The sequence below is a fragment of the Microcaecilia unicolor genome, chromosome 3 (genome assembly GCF_901765095.1).
Source record: "Microcaecilia unicolor chromosome 3, aMicUni1.1, whole genome shotgun sequence".
Lineage (NCBI taxonomy): Eukaryota > Metazoa > Chordata > Amphibia > Gymnophiona > Siphonopidae > Microcaecilia > Microcaecilia unicolor.
In genome coordinates, this window is record NC_044033.1 from 209,067,623 (window position 1) to 209,087,824 (window position 20,202).

At 43.5% G+C, this 20,202-nt stretch overlaps 1 protein-coding gene across 1 annotated transcript in view; it reads left to right on the forward strand.

Annotated features, from left to right (window-relative positions):
• Nucleotides 1-1,076: 1,076 nt before the first annotated feature.
• The window catches only part of LOC115464337, a 133,760-nt gene continuing 114,634 nt past the window's right edge, over nucleotides 1,077-20,202 (forward strand). The window contains exon 1 of the mRNA XM_030194726.1: nucleotides 1,077-1,260. Within this exon, the coding sequence (XP_030050586.1) occupies nucleotides 1,140-1,260 (121 nt within the window). The 5' untranslated portion in view covers nucleotides 1,077-1,139. The remainder of the gene's footprint in view (nucleotides 1,261-20,202) is intronic.

The window sequence follows — 20,202 nt, forward strand, 5'->3', positions numbered from 1 at the left end:
GCAGCCTGCTTGTCCTCGGAGAACCTTCAGTTCATGCTCCTAGGTCTGCTCAATGGACACTGGTTTAACTTTGACCAAAGTTAATTGTAGGAAAACACATGGCATAAACAAACACACGTCCATATACACAAGCAAAAAAAAATACACAAACACACTCAGGAGACACAGAGACTGGCATGAACACATTAAATAACACACACACACGCGCCCATGGTTCATTCCTGTCATGGAGAAATTGCCCCCAAGACCGACCATAGTTTCTCAGTTCCAGGAGGGAAACCTTTTGGCCAGTTCTGGTTTTGAACTTCCATCCAAATGGATTGTGGCATTTGTAGTCAGCAAGGAGGATCCCATAATGTATCTAGATTGGGGTTGTCAGAAATCCAGGACTGGTCTAAAGTCTCCTTCCTGGAACTGGGTTACTTGGCAGCTCAACACACTTACACACAAGCTCGCAATGGGACTGTGACCTGCCTTCAGGTAATTATTCACCCGAAAAGGTTGATCCAGTCGGGTTTATCCCACCACATGCAGGAAGCGTAACTGGGAAGATGGAACTTCAAGTCCCTACATGCAGTGGGGTAAACCCAAGACTGGGTCAACTCTCTCAAACAAATTTAGAGCCAGTTGAAAACTCATTCTCTTTCTCTCTCTAAGACATCAGGTTCACTTTTTATTGTCAGACTCTTCTAAACCCCTTTTAATACAGCAGAGCTGCCAAGTTACCCATTCCAGAAGGGCGACTTTTTTGGCCAGTCCTGGTTTTAAACTTACATCCCAAAGCAGTGTAGTATTTGTAGTCCATGATTCTATCTATTGAAATAAGTGCTGCAGGTCCCATGATGCCGAGGTTGACAGAAATCCAGGACTGGCCAATAAGCTCCCTCTTGGAATGGATAACTTGGCAGCTCTGATATAGAGGCATTTTTCTTCTAAAGCATTCTACAGCTTTTGGCCAAATTCCCCTGGAACAGGTTCCAGTAAACCATTTCTTATCAAGGCAGAAAAAGTTGAAAGGATGTAAGCACTGAAGAGATTGCACAAGCCCTGAGCACCCTCCTCTTCCTCCCCTCAGCCGTCCCCTTTACCACAGGGCTGGACTCTACACCCCTGTCCTCTTTAATACCTCCAAGTCCCAGATGCAATGCAGAGCTGAGATCCGGACCCCACTGCTGAAGGGGAAGAAGAGGGCACCTCCAAAGATGAAGTTTTTTCCAGTTTGCATCTCACTTCTGGTTCTCTATTCAACCCAGCAGGCTGGTAAGTGAGAGCAGTTTTTAAATCCCTACAGACTAGCCATGCAGGGGACTGGAATGGGCAGACAGAGAAACAGCGAACAGTCTATCTCGCTTGTGTCAGTTGTGCTCTGACAGGTCTTCTCCCAACCTACTATTATCATTTCTAAAGCACTACTAGGTGTACGCATAAGGTTGCCTGATAGCGTTGATCCAGTCCTGTGTTTACCCCCTTGCATGATGGGACTTGTAGTCTTGCTTTATTACTACTTTATCATTTCTATAGCGCTACTAGACATACACAGCGCTGTACACTTGAACATGAAGAGACAGCCCCTGTTTGATAGATGTTACAATCTAATCAGGACAAACAGGACAAATAAGGGATAAGGACAGTGAGTAGCAAGATTCCATACAGAATCCCAAAGAGTAGCAACATTCTGTGCAGAATCCCAAAGAGTAGAAACATTCTGGAATCCCAAAGAGTAGCAACATTCCATGCAGAATCCCTAAGAGTAGCAAGATTCTGGAATCCCATGTGCAGAATCCCAAAGACTTAGTAGTCTGCGTACATCTAATAGTGCTATAGAAATGATAAGTAGTAGTAGTCTACTACTTATCATTTCTTTAGCACTATTAGATGTACGCAGCACATGAAGAGACAGCCCCTGCTTGATAGATGTTACAATCTAATCAGGACAGACAAACAGGACAAATAAGGGATAAGGACAATGAGTAGCAAGATTCCGGAATCCCAAAGACTACTACTAATCATTTCTATAGTGCTATTAGACGTACGCAGTGCTGTACACTTGAACATGTAAGAGACAGTCCCTGCTCGACAGAGCTTACAATCTAATCAGGACAGACAAACAGGACACATAAGGGATAAGGACAAAGAGTAGCAAGATTCCGTGCGGAATCCCAAAGAGTAGCAAGAGTCCGGAATCCCAAAGACTACTACTACTACTTATCATTTCTATAGCGCTATTAGATGTATGCAGCACTGTACACTGAACATGTAAGAGACAATCCCTGCTCGACAGAGCTTACAATCTAATCAGGACAAACAGGACAAATAAGGGATAAGGGAATTACTAAGGTGGGGATGATAAAACATACATGGATACTGTACAAGTGAATAGGGGTTAGGAGTTAAAAGCAGCATCGAAAAGGTGGGCTTTTAACCTAGATTTGAAGACGGCCAGAGATGGAGCTTGACATACTGACTCATACTGAAGTTAGTTGGCAACTCTATATATGCAATGCTGTACAGACACATATAAGAGACAGTCCTTGCTCAATAGAGCTTACAAACTAGTAGAGACATTCTGGATCTCTTTCCTCCCTCTGCCATTAAGGGGTCTCGGGGGGGGGGGGGGGGAGGGGAGGGGCAATTTTTGAAATGGTCAGGATGGTTTGTATGCCACTGGGGACCTGCAAACTATTTTGCACAGGGCAATGTTACGTATTTCCCTCTGAATATGTGGGTCAGACCACTTTGTATTTGTTTTCCTGAAAGTGCAAAGTTCACAAAGAACATAAGGGGATTTGGAAATGAAATGTTCATGAAACCCTTTCCCCTCCCTAATCCCGTCCCTGGACCTGCCCCTTTTCCCCACTGCACAAGGTAGCTACAGGAGATCTGGGAAGTGCAAGTTTGAGCTTAGGCAGTTGACTTGGGTAACTCGCATCTCTGTACCCTGCACAGTTGACTTTGCCACTGTTTGGATTTGCATGGAAGTGGTGCATATCGTGCATTGTGGATATCCTGAAAAACCTGACTTGTTGGGTGTGTCTCGAGACTGGGTTAAGAACTGCTGTTCTAGAGCTCACCCTGGTCTCTCTGTATATGGCTAACAGTGAAAGGCCACCATTTTGGTGACCCTTCCTTGAATGCCTCCACCCAGTCAATGTCCTTCCATAGCTATGCCAGCTTATAATCGAAAGTGATCACCGGCTATCTTCCAGCACAAATCGTGAGATGGCCGGCGATTTCTTAAAAGCGGCGAAATCGGTATAATCGAAAGCGGCATTTTAGACAACATCGCTGCTTTCCCGTTGCTTCACCGGCGAAAGTTCAAGGGGGCGTGTCGGTAGATTAGCGAAGGCGGGACATGGGCGGGCATGGGCGTGGCTACCAGATGGCCGGCTTTCACCGATAATAAAAAAAAAAAAAGCGGCATTAAGCAGTATTTCGCCGGGTTTACTTGGTCCTTTTATTTTCACGACCAAGCCTCAAAAAGGTGCCCCAACTGACCAGATGACCACTGGAGGGAATGGGGGATGACCTCCCCATACTCCCCCAGTGGTCACCAACCCTCTTCCATACTAAAAAACTAAAACTAAAAACCTTTTTTGACAGCCTGTATGCCAGCCTCAAATGCCGTACCCACCTCCATGACAGCAGAATGTGTTGTATCCTCCGACAGCCTTTCTCTGGTTGCGATGTGGCTCTCGGGTGAATGTGACACCTTTTCTGTTAGGTGCCCTGCAGAGTCACATTAGCAATGCATTGTGGTGGGTGTAGGGTACTGGGCTCTACTCCCATGGTGCTTTTCCCCCCTGCTAACTGGGTCAGAGTGTGCCCTGTTTTGTTTCCTGTTGTAGTCCATGCGGTAGTGGCCATTTTGTAAGCCAGTTTTAGTTCCCTTTCCTGTGTTACCCACGTTAGAGAACGTAGTTCTTACCTTGAATGGTGCTGAAAGAGGGCATTGTACACCATTGTGCCAGCTCTGACCTACTGCTAATCTTAGTACCAGGGGACTCTTTGCCAGTGGGGCACAACCTCTGATCTGCAGTTAACTATGAGTAAACGTGGTTATTTCAAGAAAGGACTTTTTCAGAGAGATTAGTCTTCAGGTGTGAACTGGTGTGCCAAAGTTATACAGCAGCAATAAGTCCTAGAGGCTGTATGCAGGTCCCTGGAGCAATTTTAGTGGGTGCAGTACATTTGTGGGTAGTGGGTTTGGGGGGGGGGGGTTGGGGGGCTCAGCTCCCAAAGTAAGGGAGCTATGCACGTGGGAGCTTTTCTGAAGTCCACCGCAGTGACCCCTAGGGTGGCTGGTTGGTGTCCTGGCATGTCAGGGGGGGCCAGTGCACTAAAAATGCTGGCTCTTCCCATGGCCAAATGCCTTGAATTTGGCCGGGGTTTGAGATGGCCGACATAACTTTCCATTATCGCTGAAAAACAAACCCGGCCATCTCAAACCCGGCGAACTCCAAGGCATTTGGCCGGGCTAACCCGTATTATCGAAAAAAAAAGATGGCCAGCCATCTTTTTCGATAATACAGTTCCGGCCAGCTGTAGCGCCGCCGCCAACATAGATCGCCAGCGATCTATTTGGCCGGCGATGTTCGATTATGCCCCTCATGGTCTCCAGCACGTCACACTGTTCTCAAAGTGGGATTCTCACTAATATCGCTTCTCTTTTTGTAGTAATACCTCGTTTCATGAGTCCAAGTGGACCATTAGTTTTATCAACTGCTTTGTCCAGGGTAGGTGTTGGGAAGGGGCATGCAAACTAGGCAGTTGCCCTGGGCCCCCATATTACAGGGGCATCTTCCTTCATTTTCTCTGTTCTAAATGTGAAGGAAATACAGCCCACTTCCAAATTTCTGACCTGGCTTTGTCACTGGGATCATTGGCGATGATAACCCTTGGGTCTCTTTCCTCTGATGATTGCTAGTTTCTGGTCTCTTAAGGGTCTTGGAGTTTTGCATCCCAAATGAATTGTTTTACATTTTGTTTTGATTAACTGTAGGTGCCACATTACTGAGCATTTTTCTAGCTTTTCTAGTCATCAATTGTTTCGTCTATACCTTCTGGCTTGTCACATTGTCACACAATTTCCAAACGGGCACACTATCTTCTACACCCTTCCTCAAATTCATGTGAAGAAGTCTGGGTCTAACATTGGTCCCTGTGGCAACCTGCTGGTCACTTGCTATTCACCAGAGGGGATCCTACTGACTGTCATTCCCAAAGTCCTGTTGCGCAATCAACTTCTCACCTTATTTATCATTTGAGTTCCAAAAGTCTTACTGAACTTCAGACAGATCACATCTCTTGTACCCCTTGATCACTCCATCAAAGAAATCAATCAAGCTTTTGCAACCCACTGGCTTTATCCATTAGCAGTGCTTCCATTACCTTACCCAACACTGAAGTTAAACTACCAGGTCTGTAATTTTTCACTTCTACCTCGTTGCTTCCCATTTTTTTTTTTAGACTAGCAGTAGTACAGCTGCTCTTCTCCTATTCTCATAAGATGTAAGCTGAACAAAGCTGGGAGAGATCAAATCTGCACCCCCCCCCCCCCCAATAGCATTCTGAGATGTGGACCATCAGGACCTGGAGCTTTGTCTACTTTCTTTCTTTCTTTTTTTAATTTTAGTTTGTATTCAACCTCATTAATGCCAAGTTACAAACATCCACCTTCCTGGAGCTTCCTTTTGAGGATGCTGCCTCTTGCTGGGACAACACACTCAGACCAAGTTTATCCTGGCCCTCTCCTATTACAGCTTGCAATTCCACTAGCACCCCCCCCCCCCCCCCCCAGATTTCATAGTGGGTTTTTTATGCTCAAAGGACAAGTTCATAGGGCAGAGAGTCATTGAATGGCACTACCACAACGCAGATTTTCATCAGGTATTTAAGACGGCCTCTTCCCATTATAACCGGGAAATTCAACTAGCCAAATGTAATTATTACCTTACACTCCTTAGATTCTCCAAGAGCCCTGCTAGGGACCTGTTTCGAACAGTTGCTTATCTCACTGAGTGTTGTCCATCTTACTCTTCTGATCTATCCTTATTCCTTTCTACTAATGCACTTAGTAATTATTTCTCAGACAAAATAACTCGACTTCAGAACACCTTTGACTGATCATATTCTTTGGAACCTTCTGTTTCCTTCATGCCACTGGACAGGTCCACACTAAGCGCTGCATGAGACTCGTTCAAATGACTATATCTTACTTTTCTTTCAACTTAGACCCATTTCCCTCTAATTCGTTAAAACATTCACACCATGGTCTGTCTCCTTTACTTCTTTACCTGGTTCGACTAGTCCACTGGTGTTGTTCCTTCCTCTTGGGAAAAAAACCATTGTTACACCCCTCTTGAAGAATCTGTCTAGCAATCCTCTTGTTCCTTCTCATTATAGATCCATCTCCAATCTTAGTATGGTCTCCATGATCACTGAGAAACTTGTATTCAAGCAGCTCCTATCCTTTGTCAATGATCTATCAATTCTTCACCCTAGGCAAATTGGATTCCAATCCAATCATAGTACTGAAACTACCATCACATGTCTTTAAGCAAACTCCATTCTATTCTGGATAAATGAAATGTGGCACTTTTGGTCTCTCTTGATCTTTTGGCAGCTTTTGATTTGGTCAATCACTCTCTTCTACTCATGTGTTTACATGCTATCGGCATTGAAGGTGCATGGTTTACTTCTGGATGGTCCTTTTCCGTATCTGTCTACTTCCATGGAATTTCCACTTCAGTGCGGGATCCACAGGATTCTATTCTTTCCCCTCTCCTTTTTAACATCATTCTTAGCCCTTAGCTACTGTCCTCCAAGACTGTAACATCTGCTTCTTTTTCTGTGTGGATGACATCCACATAATTTTCCCAACTTCTTTCTCCTCTACTAATCTTGGTCTTTGCACTCAGCTTTACAGGCACTTTTTAATTGGCTCTCTTCACACAGACTCATATTAAGTACTTCTAAGGCTGCTGTTTGTTGAGTAACCGGGCTCCATCCTCAACCTTCTGTTCCCCTTACACTTTTCAATCTTCCTATCTCCTTGGTCTCCTCCTTCCGTTACTTGGGGGTTATTATTGACTCTCATTTTTCTTTTGAGCATCAGGAGGTGTATTTTCAAAGCACTTAGACTTACAAAGTTCCACAGGTTACTATGGGGCTCATTTGCAAAAGAGAAAAATGTCCAAAAAGTGTCATAAAGCAACATTGGAACGGATTTCTTCTCAAAACATCCAAATCAGTATTTTCGAAATCTGTTTTGCAGAAGTCTATCTATGCATTTCGTCTACAGTGCGTCCAAATCACAAAGGGGCAAGTCGAGGCATTTTGAAAACAGGATTAGGGCAGGCTTAGGGTGTTCTTAACACTTGGACATTTTACAGCCATAATGGAACAAAACTAAAATGTCTAGAGCAAAAATTTTGGTCTAACGAATAAGACACAAAAAGGTGCCCTAAATGACCAGATAACCACCAGAATGATTCAGAAGTGACCCTTACTCCTCCAGGGGTTACGGACCCCCTCCCACCACCAAAAAATGTGAATAAATATAGTACTCACCAGCCTCTATGACAGCCTCAGATATTATAGCCAGGTCCATTAGAGCAGAGTACAGGTCTCTAGCGTAGTCTAGTGGTGGGTGCAGTACACTGTAGACAGGTGGACCCAGGCCCCTACCTGTTACACTTGTGGAAGAAACTGTGAGCCCTCCAAAACTCACCAGAAACCCACTGTACCCACATTTAAGTGCCCCCTTCACCCTTAAGGGGTGTTAAAGTGGTGTACAGTTGGGGGTAGTGGGTTTTGGAGGGCTCAGCAGACAAAATAAGGGAGCAATGGTAAGATGTGTACCTGGAAGCATTTACATGAAGAAAACAGCAATGTCCCTTGGGTGCCCCACTGCTCTCCTGGGATGTCTGGCGGACCAGTCTACTAAAAATGCTTGTCCCTCCTACATCCCAATGGCTTAGTTTTCTCTGTTTTTCATGTGTGTGTGTGTTTTTTTTTAATGGCCTGAATAGATAAACGTACAGAGCACAAAACCTTGTTACAAATGGTATTTTCAAAAAAATAAAAAAGATAGACGTTTTACTTTTACGAAAATGTTTACATTTGCTACTTGGATTTGGGAAGTTTAGCACTAAATATCCAAAGTCCAACTTAGACGTCATATTGGAAATGCCCCCTCCACATAACTTTATAAGTCTAAGTGCTTTGAAAATGAGCCCCCAGGTATCCCACATTCTTAAAAAGTGGGTTTTTTTTCTGGTTACGTTCTATTAGATATTTTTTGATTTTGCCTCTTTACATACACTGATTCGTGCTTTCATTATCTCTCGATTAGATTATTGTAACATTGTTCACGCTGGTATTTCTCAAATTCACCTTCGCCGACTTCAGACTTTCCAAAACTCTGCCGCCTGTCTCTTACAGAGTGCTAAAAAAAATACGATCACGTTATCCCTCTGTTTCTGCAACTGCACTGGCTCCCCTTACTCTACCGGCCCTGGTTTAAAATATTGGTCCTTGATCACAAGGTCCTGCACACAGGATGTCCCCTTTATCTCTCCTCAGCAATTATTTCTTTATACCCCTATCTCCTCCCTCTATTCTCTTGACCCTCATCACTTGGGGTCCTTTTACTAAGGTGACCTGAAACATGGCCTGCGGTAGTGTAGACGCATGTTTTGGGCGCGCATAGCATTATTTTTCAGCGCACCTACAAAAAATGCCTTTTTAAAAATTTTTGCCGAAAATGGACGTGCGGCAAAATGAAAATTGCCACGCACCCATTTTGGGTCTGAGACCTTACCGCCAGCCACTGACCTAGTGGCAAAGTCTCACGTGGTAGCCAGGCAATAATGACCTACGCGTGTCCGATATGCGCATCCAAAAATAAAAATTATTTTTCGAACGCGCACCAAAAATGAAATTACCGCAAGAGCCACGCGGTAGCCGGGTGGTAACTCCATTTTGGCGCACAGTTACGCGGCTTAGTAAAAGGGCCCATTAGTTCTCCCGTCTGCTAAGCAAGCGCGCTTGGAATAACTTTCCTCCTTACATCAGATCCAAGCTGTCCCTGCCCAGGTTTAAGTCGCTACTAAAAAGTCATTTTTTTTAAACTTTCATTCAACTTGCCGATGGATTGACTGCTCCTGAACTCTGTGAACTATGCAGTACCACAGGTGTCAAATTCTCTCTGACTCCTTTTCTTTTTATACTTTTGTCTATAGTATTTAATGTTCTGGTTATGATTGATTTGTCTATGCTCTTTCCTGTTTTTACCTTAACTGGAGTTTCTTTCCGTTTTTTTATACTGATTTAGTTAAAACAAATTCGACCTCTTTTTTTTTTTTTTAAGTAAAGGCGGTATGTCAAGCTTTGGAGTTAACATATGTTGTATCACAGTACGCTTTTCCATCATAATTACTTCGCAAATTCTATTATGCAAAACTATTTTTATTGGTGACTTACAATCATACATACTGTGAAAAATACAGCAATACATCGGTGTATACAGGTACAGCAGCTATTGAGGAATGAAGATACCAGTGAACCACCAAATTTCCTTGTAGAATATCCCCATGACCCCCCCCCCCCCCCAACACCCAACCTACCACTAAGTCCAGCCAGTATGAACCATAACAAATTACTAATACAGAACTCCCAAACCTCATATCTATCCTCGTCCCCTCCCTACCCTCCCACTCAAACACACCCAAAAAAACAACAACCCACAACCAAGAGACTCCACTCTTAAGAAACATGATAATATAACCTACTAAGGTATAATCAAATGGGGGGGGGGGGGACCATCTGTACTCTTATGGCGTCCCCCATGAAAGATTATTGGACAAGCACAGAACAGACCATTTAAAAACAAAAGCCTCTTATATCCCTTGGAGACCCCCAAAGCCGAGATTACACTCTTGCCACATGACAAAGTACTTACTTTGCAAATTCTATTAATCCCATACCTCTTACTTGTGGGCTCAAGTTGTTTCCAATGATAAGAAACTTAATCCCTGGGTGCACTAAGGCATGTTTTTATAGCAGTGTTTCCCAAGCCTGGTCCTGGAGGCACCCCAGCCAGTCAGGTTTCCAGGATATCCACAATGAATATTCAAGAGAGAGATTTGCATGCACTGCCTCCACTGCATGCAAATCTCTCTCATAAATATTCATGGTGGCGTCTTATCATGCAGTGCGCACTAATCGTTAGCGAGAATTAAGGAGGAGATTCTATGTATGGTGCCTAAAAAATCAGCGCTGAAATCGGTGTCGACTAAGCATATTCTATAATTGACACCTAGATTTTGACGCCGATTATAGAATATGCTTAGTTGACATTTCAGCGCCGCTATCTGCGCACTAATCCATTTATGTCAATGAAAACCCGGTGTAAATCTCAGTGCGTAGATTTAAACACATACAGGGGTGTAGCCAGACCTCACGGTAGGAAGGGGCCAGAGCCCAAGGCTGGGGGCACATTTTGAGTGGCGCACCGCCGCCCCCCAAAAACAAATACCTTTGCTGGCAGGGGTCCCCAATCCCCGCCAACCGAAGCCTTCTTCAGCATGGTCTCCGGCACAGCCGCGTTCACTGCCTGCCCCCTGCTCTTCTTTCTTCTTGCTCCTCCTGTGCATGCTGATGCTCAGCGTCAGCATGCACAAGAGGCGCAAGAAGAAAGAAGAGCAGGGGGCAGGTAGCGAAAGCGGCTGCGCCGGAGATCGTGCTGAAGGCTTCGGTTGGCAGGGGTTGGGGACCCCCGCCAGCCAAACCAGGGGCCTGGATGTAATTTGCGGGGGCCCAGGCCCCCGTAGCTACACCTCTGGGCACACAGGGCCACATTCTATAACTAGGAGCCTAAATTATGGAATGCCCATGAAACACCCATTTCCCTGCCCCTTTTTGCCTCGTGCGTTAGAAGCTTGGCGCACACTGTTACAGAATATGCTTAGCGAGTTGTGCACCTAAATTCTATTTGGTGCCAATTAGTGCTCATTATTGCTTATTAAGTGCTGTTATCAGTGCTCATTAGCTTGCTAAGCCAATTAAGTTGTGTGCGGTGTTATAGAATCCACGCTGATTTCAGCGCCTAAATCTAAACACACTATATAGAATCCGGGGGTAAATCCATTATCATGCCTTAGTAAAAGGGCCCTCAAATGCCATCTCCTCCCCCAGAATGTCCGCAAAATAGCCAGTGTCGGTTAAGGCGCTTCCAGTACCGCTATCCAGTTAAGGGCTGCTGAAAAAGACCAGCTAGCCCTGGACATGTGAAAATCTCTCTTACACATATTCATGAAGGATATGCTGAGAACCTGACCCATGGTGGCCCTAGAGAACTGGGAATGGTTAAACCTTCCCCTTTCTCCTCTTTAGCTTACAGTATAGATTGAAATATTCCACCTCTGGGAAAACTCAGCCCCCTTAAACATCGTATGTGGCCACCTTATTGACTTTTACTGGCAAAGACAACCCGCCCTGCACCGAAACTCAGATCGGAATTGGTTTCAACATGTGGAACTTGCCCATCGACAAGCTAGAGCTGATTATGAGGGGTAAATATTTGCTAACGTAACACCACTGAACAGTTTCTGGTAACAAGCGCCTTTACATAAGTACATAAGTACATAAGTAGTGCCATACTGGGAAAGACCAAAGGTCCATCTAGCCCAGCATCCTGTCACCGACAGTGGCCAATCCAGGTCAAGGGCACCTGGCACGCTCCCTAAACGTAAAAACATTCCAGACAAGTTATACCTAAAAATGCGGAATTTTTCCAAGTCCATTTAATAGCGGTCTATGGACTTGTCCTTTAGGAATCTGTCTAACCCCTTTTTAAACTCCGTCACATGTTCAGTATGTACGCGCATGCACTATACATTCTTATGTTGAGATGAAGCTTTGAACTTTTTAAATCTAGGCTGTGCACATTCTGTAATGGAAATGCAGAGGTCCTTTTACTAAGGCATGATAATGGATGTAATTTCATAGCAGAGGTCTGATCGCTAATCGCTTTATTGATTACCTCAGCAAGTTCCTCCTGCCTCTTTATACACCTCCAGCTCAGTGGTTCCCAAACCTGGTCCTGGTGGCACCCAAATCTCTCTCGTTGGAGCCAGTACCAAGAGCCTCCAATCACAATTGCCTGGGGATTTCTCTTCTACTGTGCAGTAAATATTTGAAATTCTAATATGTATAAAAGAAACTACATAATATATATAAACACCCCACAAGAGGTATGAATATTCAGAAATATTATTAAGATGGACTTGGGGAAAATTCACCGCTTATTTCTAGGATAACTGATCAAAACGTACGGCTAAATTCTACTACAACTCAATCAAATATACAAAACCACAGTTAGTAGAAAAATATACTGTGTATATGTACTTACTGCTCGTTACTGCCTATAATGCTATCTTTTTCTTAGGGAAAGTCTCATACAGTCGTAGGGGTTTGTTCTGCAATTTGCCAATTGTGGCATACCCCGATTTTACGACACATTTAATCACAGACAATCCCTTCCTCCACCCTGAATGACCCTGAATGAGAAGGAGAAATTAGATCTTACCTGCTAATTTGCTTTCCTTTAGTCCCTCCGGACCGGACCAGGATTGGACTGTTGGGTTGTGCCCGCCTACCAGCAGGTGGAGACTGAGAAAAACTCTGACTCTAGAGAGCCAATAGGAGCCCTGGCCATGTGACCTTAGCCTCAGTATTTGAATAACAAAGCAGGAAAGAAAGAAAGAACTTCTGTGCCGTATGGAATCCTAGCAGCCACAAATTCCTCGGCAAAACCGAGTACTAGAGCTCACCAGCAACTCTCACCAGAGAAGTGGTATGGCCCATTTGTATTAGAGCTCGCCAGCAACTCTCACCAGAGAAGTGGCATGGCCCATTCATATTAGAGCTCACCAGCATCTCTCACCAGAGAAGTAGTATGACTCACTTAAGGTTTCATATATATTCCATCAACTGAGCTCACCAGCAACTCTCGACAGAGAAGTGGTATAACATATTTAAGGCTTTATATCTATTCCAGCAACTGAGCTCACCAGCAACTCTCACCAAAGAAGTGGTATGACCCATTAAGGTTTTATATATATATATATATATATATATATATTCCAGCAACTGAGCTCACCAGCAACTCTCACCAGAGAAGTGGTATGACATATTTAAGGTTTTATATATATTCCAGCAACCGAGCTCACCAGCAACCACCAGAGAAGTGGTATGGACCACGCAAAGTCTTTTTTTTTTTTTTTTTTTTTAATATATATATACAGTATCATCTGTTTGTTTGTTTTTTTGAAACATTCCACTTCCAAACTTAATAAAAGAATCTAAAGAGTTGATAGAACATGGGAGGGGCCTGGTCCGGTCCGGAGGGACTAAAGGAAAGCAAATTAGCAGGTAAGATCTAATTTCTCCTTCCTTAGCGTCCCTCCGGACCGGACCAGGATTGGACTGTTGGGAAGTACCAAAGCAGTAATCTTACGGGAGGGACAGACATTGAGAATGCGGTAGAGTCCCTGAAAACACCCAAACTAGGATGAATACGAAGCCAAAAGCTTGACGATCCAAGAACCGCCAATAAACTAAATAGAATAACTACAAAGCAAAAAAGCTGAAAAGTCCAAGCGACGCTGAACATTGTCCCCTACCAAGTGGCCACTATATAATGTCCCCCTACTGCACTATCTGTCAGAGAGACTCGAGAAAAACAAAAAAACGACTGAAAGAAAGATGGCAAAGGTAGAAGCAGAGCCGCCTGTAAACAAAAAACTGCAATGAATCTACCTCAGCTGAGAAAGTGGAAACCGAAATCCTGAAGTACAATACTCCCGATATCGTAGACTATTGCTGACCTAGCAACAGATTGGAAGTATGTAAAGCCTGTCAGTGAGAAAGTACCTGATCACTAGAAGCTAAATAGGTAAAAACAAGAATGCAGTTAAATACTATGCAGAAGAAGAAGGTAGCTAAATCCCTGCTGCAAACTAGACTGAAGGTGCAAATAAACTGACAGCCGCTGCAGTTACCCAACATGAAGAAAACATATCTCAGAGCGCAATTCAAATGAGAGAGAAAGAATCATCTGTAGCTGTTGCCTCTGCAAGCAGATCACCTGAGACTCTTGTCGTAAACCCCAATTAGTGAAAACGGGAATAAATCAACAGTAGACACTTGTTAGTACCTTTCATCTGTTAGATACATATAGAAGTCCATAAAACACTACACAGTTCCAGGAATAACATGTATAGAATGTTTGCACGTTTAGGAATCTAGCCAGGTGCTCATGGTCTGGATTGGCCGTGGACCGAAAGGTGGGCTCGATAGGACCTTTGAGCTTTTCCCAGTGTGGAATTACATATGTACTTATGTAGTAGTACTATAAATATACATATATATTTTCACAGATGCAGCCATCAAAAAACTGCTCACTGTGTATATGCTCCCGGCATACTTGCAGGAAGAATGCTCAATCTCAACCACCAGACCCAAGTGCTGCACTAGTGAGAATACAGAGGCCAACTGAGCGGAGGGAATCCCATCCGAGATAAATATCTGGATACGAGAGGGCATCTATCTCTGCCGCTGACAAGTCTTTTTAGCAAGAGAGTAAGCGAGGCACATGGAAGGTCAGAGCGAAAAGAAATAGTTCTAGAACTGGGACCTCCCCTTAAGGTACTATCCACTGAGAACTCCCAGAAGTTTTTTTTTTTTTTTTTTTTTTTTTTTCCCAATGGTCACGAAATTGACGGAGTGAAAAGCTGCCAAAAAAAAAGACTACCGAGACTCCAAAGAGAATGAAGAAAAAATTCCTTCTTGGGAGCTAGAAAGTAAAATTTTACTCTGCAAAATAGAGCAAGGTAATGGCCGAAGGCCCAAGAACATCCAGAGAAAACAGAAAGTGGGACGCTTGTAGAGAAGACAAAAACAGTCTGCGCCAACGTGACTAAACAAAGAGAGAAAAAATAGAGACATGCTACGAAATCTAATGAGATCACACGAGAGCTCAAAAGAGAGATCAAATGAGAGACTTGGCTACACGCCCCCCCGTAACCTAGAGTGTGCCCGAAATGCACCACCCGTTGCTTGACCTGACAACTCTGCCAATAAGACTGTCTGTAATGAACCAGACATCTAGGAAAGGATGAAACGAGGAGACGTTGTTTCACGAGCGCTGCTGCTACTACGACCATAACTTAAGAAAAAAGTGCGCGGAGCCGACGCAAGACCGAAGAGCAGGGCAAGAAAACTGGTAATGAGGACCTTCTCATCATCCTTGTATCGTGGACATTACTCCTCCTATACTGAGATGTACTAAAATCTACCAACCCACACCCATAAGAAATGAATGTGGTACTTGCAACCTGGATTGACCACAACTGAGGACAGGATGCTGGGCTTAATGGACTCTTAGACTTTCCCCGTATGAAAATACTCATATACTACGCAAAAATGCAAAGGAAGTGAAAGAATCCCCTTCCAATTGAAAGGAAGGTCTGGAGTGAGGACGTATAGATTGAAAATGAAAGGATCACCATACGTTGCGCGTGGACTGAGACACACTGGCCTTTAATTTTACCGGATCTCCCCAAACCTTGTATCATGTCATGCCTCCTTCCTCACTGAGAGTACAGAGATGAACAGACGCACACTCACGAGATATGAATGTGGTATTTGCAATCTGGATTGACCCCATCTGAAAACAGGATGGGGACTCTTGGCCTTTCCCATTATGGCAACACTTATGCCCTTATGGCAAAAAATGCACAGAAAATGAGTGAATCTCCTTCCAAGAGAAAAAAACTCTGGAGAGAGGAAGAATAAAATGAAAATGAAATGGAATAGACTTGGAAAATACCTATTACGGAAAAGGTGGTGAATTTGTGCCACAAGAGACAAGACTGTACCTGACATCAAGAAAGCTTGAAACAAGACCCTAAAATCTGTAAGGAAGAGAAAGGGATAGCAGATGTTATGGATGGTCATACTGGACAAAACCAGAATGTTTACCATGTGCCCAGGCTGAACAGATAGAGGAAACAAAAATACAAGTAGATGGCGTGAGGACCTCCCACTATCCTTAAGTGGGAGAAAATGCAAATTGACCGGATAACTTTACTCCCTAAGTTAACATATATCTTGTAAGTCCTAGAAGAAAACTAAGATAACACATGAGAAACTCCAAGACAGTTGGAAAGTAGAGAAGACGTGAATAAAACATGCCTTCTAAAGCAGTTGAGAAAACTGGGTGCTCGGTAGACAGGACTGAGTCTCCTAGAATATGAGAACCATCTGAACCATGTAGCCTATGCAGCTGTCATCTGCTATGCCAAAGAGAACGCATAGCCATGAAAGAAAATTGCTGAAAGGAAGTAAGACCTTAATGTCCAGAATTGCAAAGTACGCAACAATTGAGTATCAGACAATGTATTTCATTGCACATGGCATCTGAACCATATAGCCTACGCTCTAGAGAACGTTTGTTAAGATCTTAAAACACAGTATAAGAACATAGCCACGGAGGAAAATTTCCTGAAAGGAATTAAGATCTTATGTCCAGCATTGTAAAGTACCAAACAATAGACTATCCGGCAATGTAGTTCTATCCACATGGCACCTGACCCAGATAGCCTATGCCATAGAAAATGTTTGTTAAGTTCTTAAAAACACTGTATAACATCATAGCCAAGAAGGGAAATGCTTGAAAGGAACTAAGATATTATGGCCAGATTTGTAAAGTACTAATCAATTGACTATTAGACAATGTAGTCCTATTCACCAGGAAATGAGAAAGACACAGAGTGACGTACACTGGACCCCCATAAAAACTGTGCTAGACAATAGCAAAGACCTTTCCTCCAAACATCACGCACAAGGGAAAGGAATAGGAAAATGGTTATTTTGGAGCTGAGATACAATTTAATTCGCCCCATTGTCTAAAACAGAGAATTCCCGACTGAGCTGCACTTTGAATCGGAGTCTTGCCAAGAACAAAGAAATCGCCAACTGAGCTGCACTTTAATTCACAACATTGCTAGCAACCAAAAAGTCCACGACGGAGAAAAAACAGAGGGAAAAACAAAATGAGCGCCATTCGCATCGTAGCATTTCTTTTTTTTTTTTTTTTTTTTTTAATAGCTAGAAAAATACATGTAAAAATTAATTTCAGGGAAAATATACTACCAATTGCCCCAACTACCAGAGAAACAATATCTCCTTTCCATTGCACAAACAGCCAAACACAGTAAAAGCAGAAAAACGCTGCCACGTCAAGGGAAATTGCAGCTGCATGCAAAACAATGGCGGCCAAGCGCGCCAAAATGAGAAGAATAAAGTTCAGGGGAGAAAACCACTAACTGGACCGACGAAGAAGCAGGAAATCCGTGCCGCCGAAAAACAGATAGCCTCCGAGGCCGCACAAAACATGGTTTAGCCTCTGGCCCGAACAGGAACCGTCAATACAGCTCCCAAGCTATACAGACCCGTCCAAGAGCGAGCACGCGCTTAACAGTTCGCGCCTCTTTTTTTTTTTTTTTACAACTACCGCCGCTAACAACGCCGGATAGCAGAGGAAAAATAATGAAGATAACAAAAAACCGCCGATTAAAGTCACAGATGCTGACTTTTCACTTTTTTTTTTTTTTTTTTTTAAATAGCTCCGCAAGAAAAGATAATAAAGACTCTTCAAACAGAATAAGACAGAAGAGCTACCTGCTCGTTATAAGCCTGGGGAAAGCAAAAACTACTTCCTTTAAATTCCTTTCATTTGAATTAATTCTTTTAATTTTCTTTTACTTGATTTAATTCTTTAAAAACAGCTGCCTATTAAAAGTGGCTGCCTCTCCCAAAGACGGTACACCTTTCCAGAGAAAGGGATGGCCCTTCCCTGCTAAGCCAGGGAGATGGGGAGGAAGGGGGGTGGACTCGAGACACCCGAGTTTAACACCCCAGAGGCTGTCAAAGAAAGAAAAGAAACCCTGTCAAGCCTCTAATTATGATTCCAGGCACAGAAGAAGTATTATAAATATATCTGTAATATCTTATAGAGAAAAAGAGAGAGAGAGAGACTAATGGGCTCACTTCCTACCTGCTGAGAGACTGAGAAAATACTGGGGCTAAGGTCACATGGCCAGGGCTCCTATTGGCTCTCTAGAGTCAGAGTTTTTCTCAGTCTCCACCTGCTGGTAGGCGGGCACAACCCAACAGTCCAATCCTGGTCCGGTCCGGAGGGACGCTAAGGAAAAGGCTGTTACGCTATCAATGCAAGATTAACCCCTTGAAAAAGCCGTGTTGAGCGGAACAGGCACCTGTCGGGGGAGCGATTTGCACCTGGAGATTTAAGCTAAGTTATGCATTTCCATTACAGAATGTGCACAGCCTAGATTTAAAAAGTTCAAAGCTTCATCTCAACATAAGAATGTATAGTGCATGCGCGTACATACTGAACATGTGACAAAGTCCTCCTTGTGTAAAGATGAACAACATCTATATTAAAAAAAAAGTTGAAAAGATAAAAAAGTTATATAAACAGAAAATTTGTAAGAAAAAAGTGGGTGGAGGAAGGGATTGTCTGTGATTAAATGTGTCGTAAAATCGGGGTATGCCACAATTGGCAAATTTCAGAACAAACCCCTATGACTGTATGACTTTCCCTAAGATAGCATTATAGGCAGTAACGAGCAGTAAGTACATATACACAGTATATTTTTCTACTAACTGAGGTTTTGTATATTTCTAGGATAAGCAGCATAAAATGTATTGTACTGTTTTGGTTTCTTGCCAGGTACTTGCAACCTGGATTGGCCACTGTTGGAAACTGGATGCTGGGTTTGATGGACCTTTGGTCTGTCCCAGTACGGCAACGCTTATGTTCTTATTGCAAGAGGACCCGTCTTCAGAAAAGGAAACACTACTTACCAATTTTAAAACTCAAGATGTCACGGTGTCCCTTTACCTCAGGTTTCAGCTCTCTGAGGGGCCCTTTTACTAGTGGAGGAGTAGCCTAGTGGTTAGTGCAGTGGACTTTGATCCTGGGGAACTGAGTTCAATTCCCACTGCAGCTCCTTGTGACTCTGGGCAAGTTCCTTAACCCTCCATTGCCCCCGGTACAAAATAAGTACCTGAATATATGTAAACCGCTTTGAATGTAGTTGCCAAAACCTCAGAAAGGCAGTATATCAAGTCCCATTTCCTTTTCCCTATTTGAGATTCTAGATGGAATGTTGCTACTATAGAGATTCTGTTGCTACTATTTGAGATTCTACATGGAATGTTAATGTTGCTATTCCACTAGCAACATTCCATGTAGAAGCCTGCCCTTGCAGATCAGCAACGCGGCCGTGCAGGCTTCTCTTTCTGTGAATCTGACTTCCTGTACGTGCAGAACGTCAGACTCACGGAAACAGAAGCCTGCGCGGCCGCATTGCTGATCTGCAAGGGCAGGCTTCTACACGGAATGTTGCTAGTGGAGGAGTAGGCTAGTGGTTAGTGCAGCGGACTCTGATTCTGGGGAACTGGGCTCAATTCCCACTGCAGCTCCTTGTGACTCTGGGCAAGTCATTTAACCTTCCATTGCCCCTGGTACAAAATAAGTACCTGAATATACTATGTAAACCGCTTTGAATGTAGTTGCAAAAACCACAGAAAGGCTATTTATCAAGTCCCATTTCCCTTTCACTAAGCCGCGTAAGTGTCTACGTGCGCCCAATGCGTATCAAAATGGAGTTACCACCTGGCTACTGCGTGGCTCTTGTGGTAAATTAATTTTTGGCATGCATCCAGAAAATAATTTTTATTTTCAGCCGCACGTATTGGACGCGCGCCAAGTGGCATTTGGCACGCATAGGCCATTACCACCTGAGAATTTACTGCTAGGTCAATGGCTGGTGATAAGGTCTCAGACCCAAAATGGACACACGGCAATTTTCATTTTGCCGTATGTCCATTTTGGCAAAAAGTTTTAAAAAGGCGCTGAAAAATTATTCTGCGTACGCCCAAAACCTGTGTCTACACTACCGCAGGCCATTTTTCAGTGCGCCTTTGTAAAAGGACCCCTGATATAGGTCTTTACATTTAAAAAAAAAATCTCTTCCTTCTCTCTCAAAGAAAGGAGGAATTAAATTATTTAAATTAAAATTAATAGATGTTAGCAGAGAAAAGATGTTACAC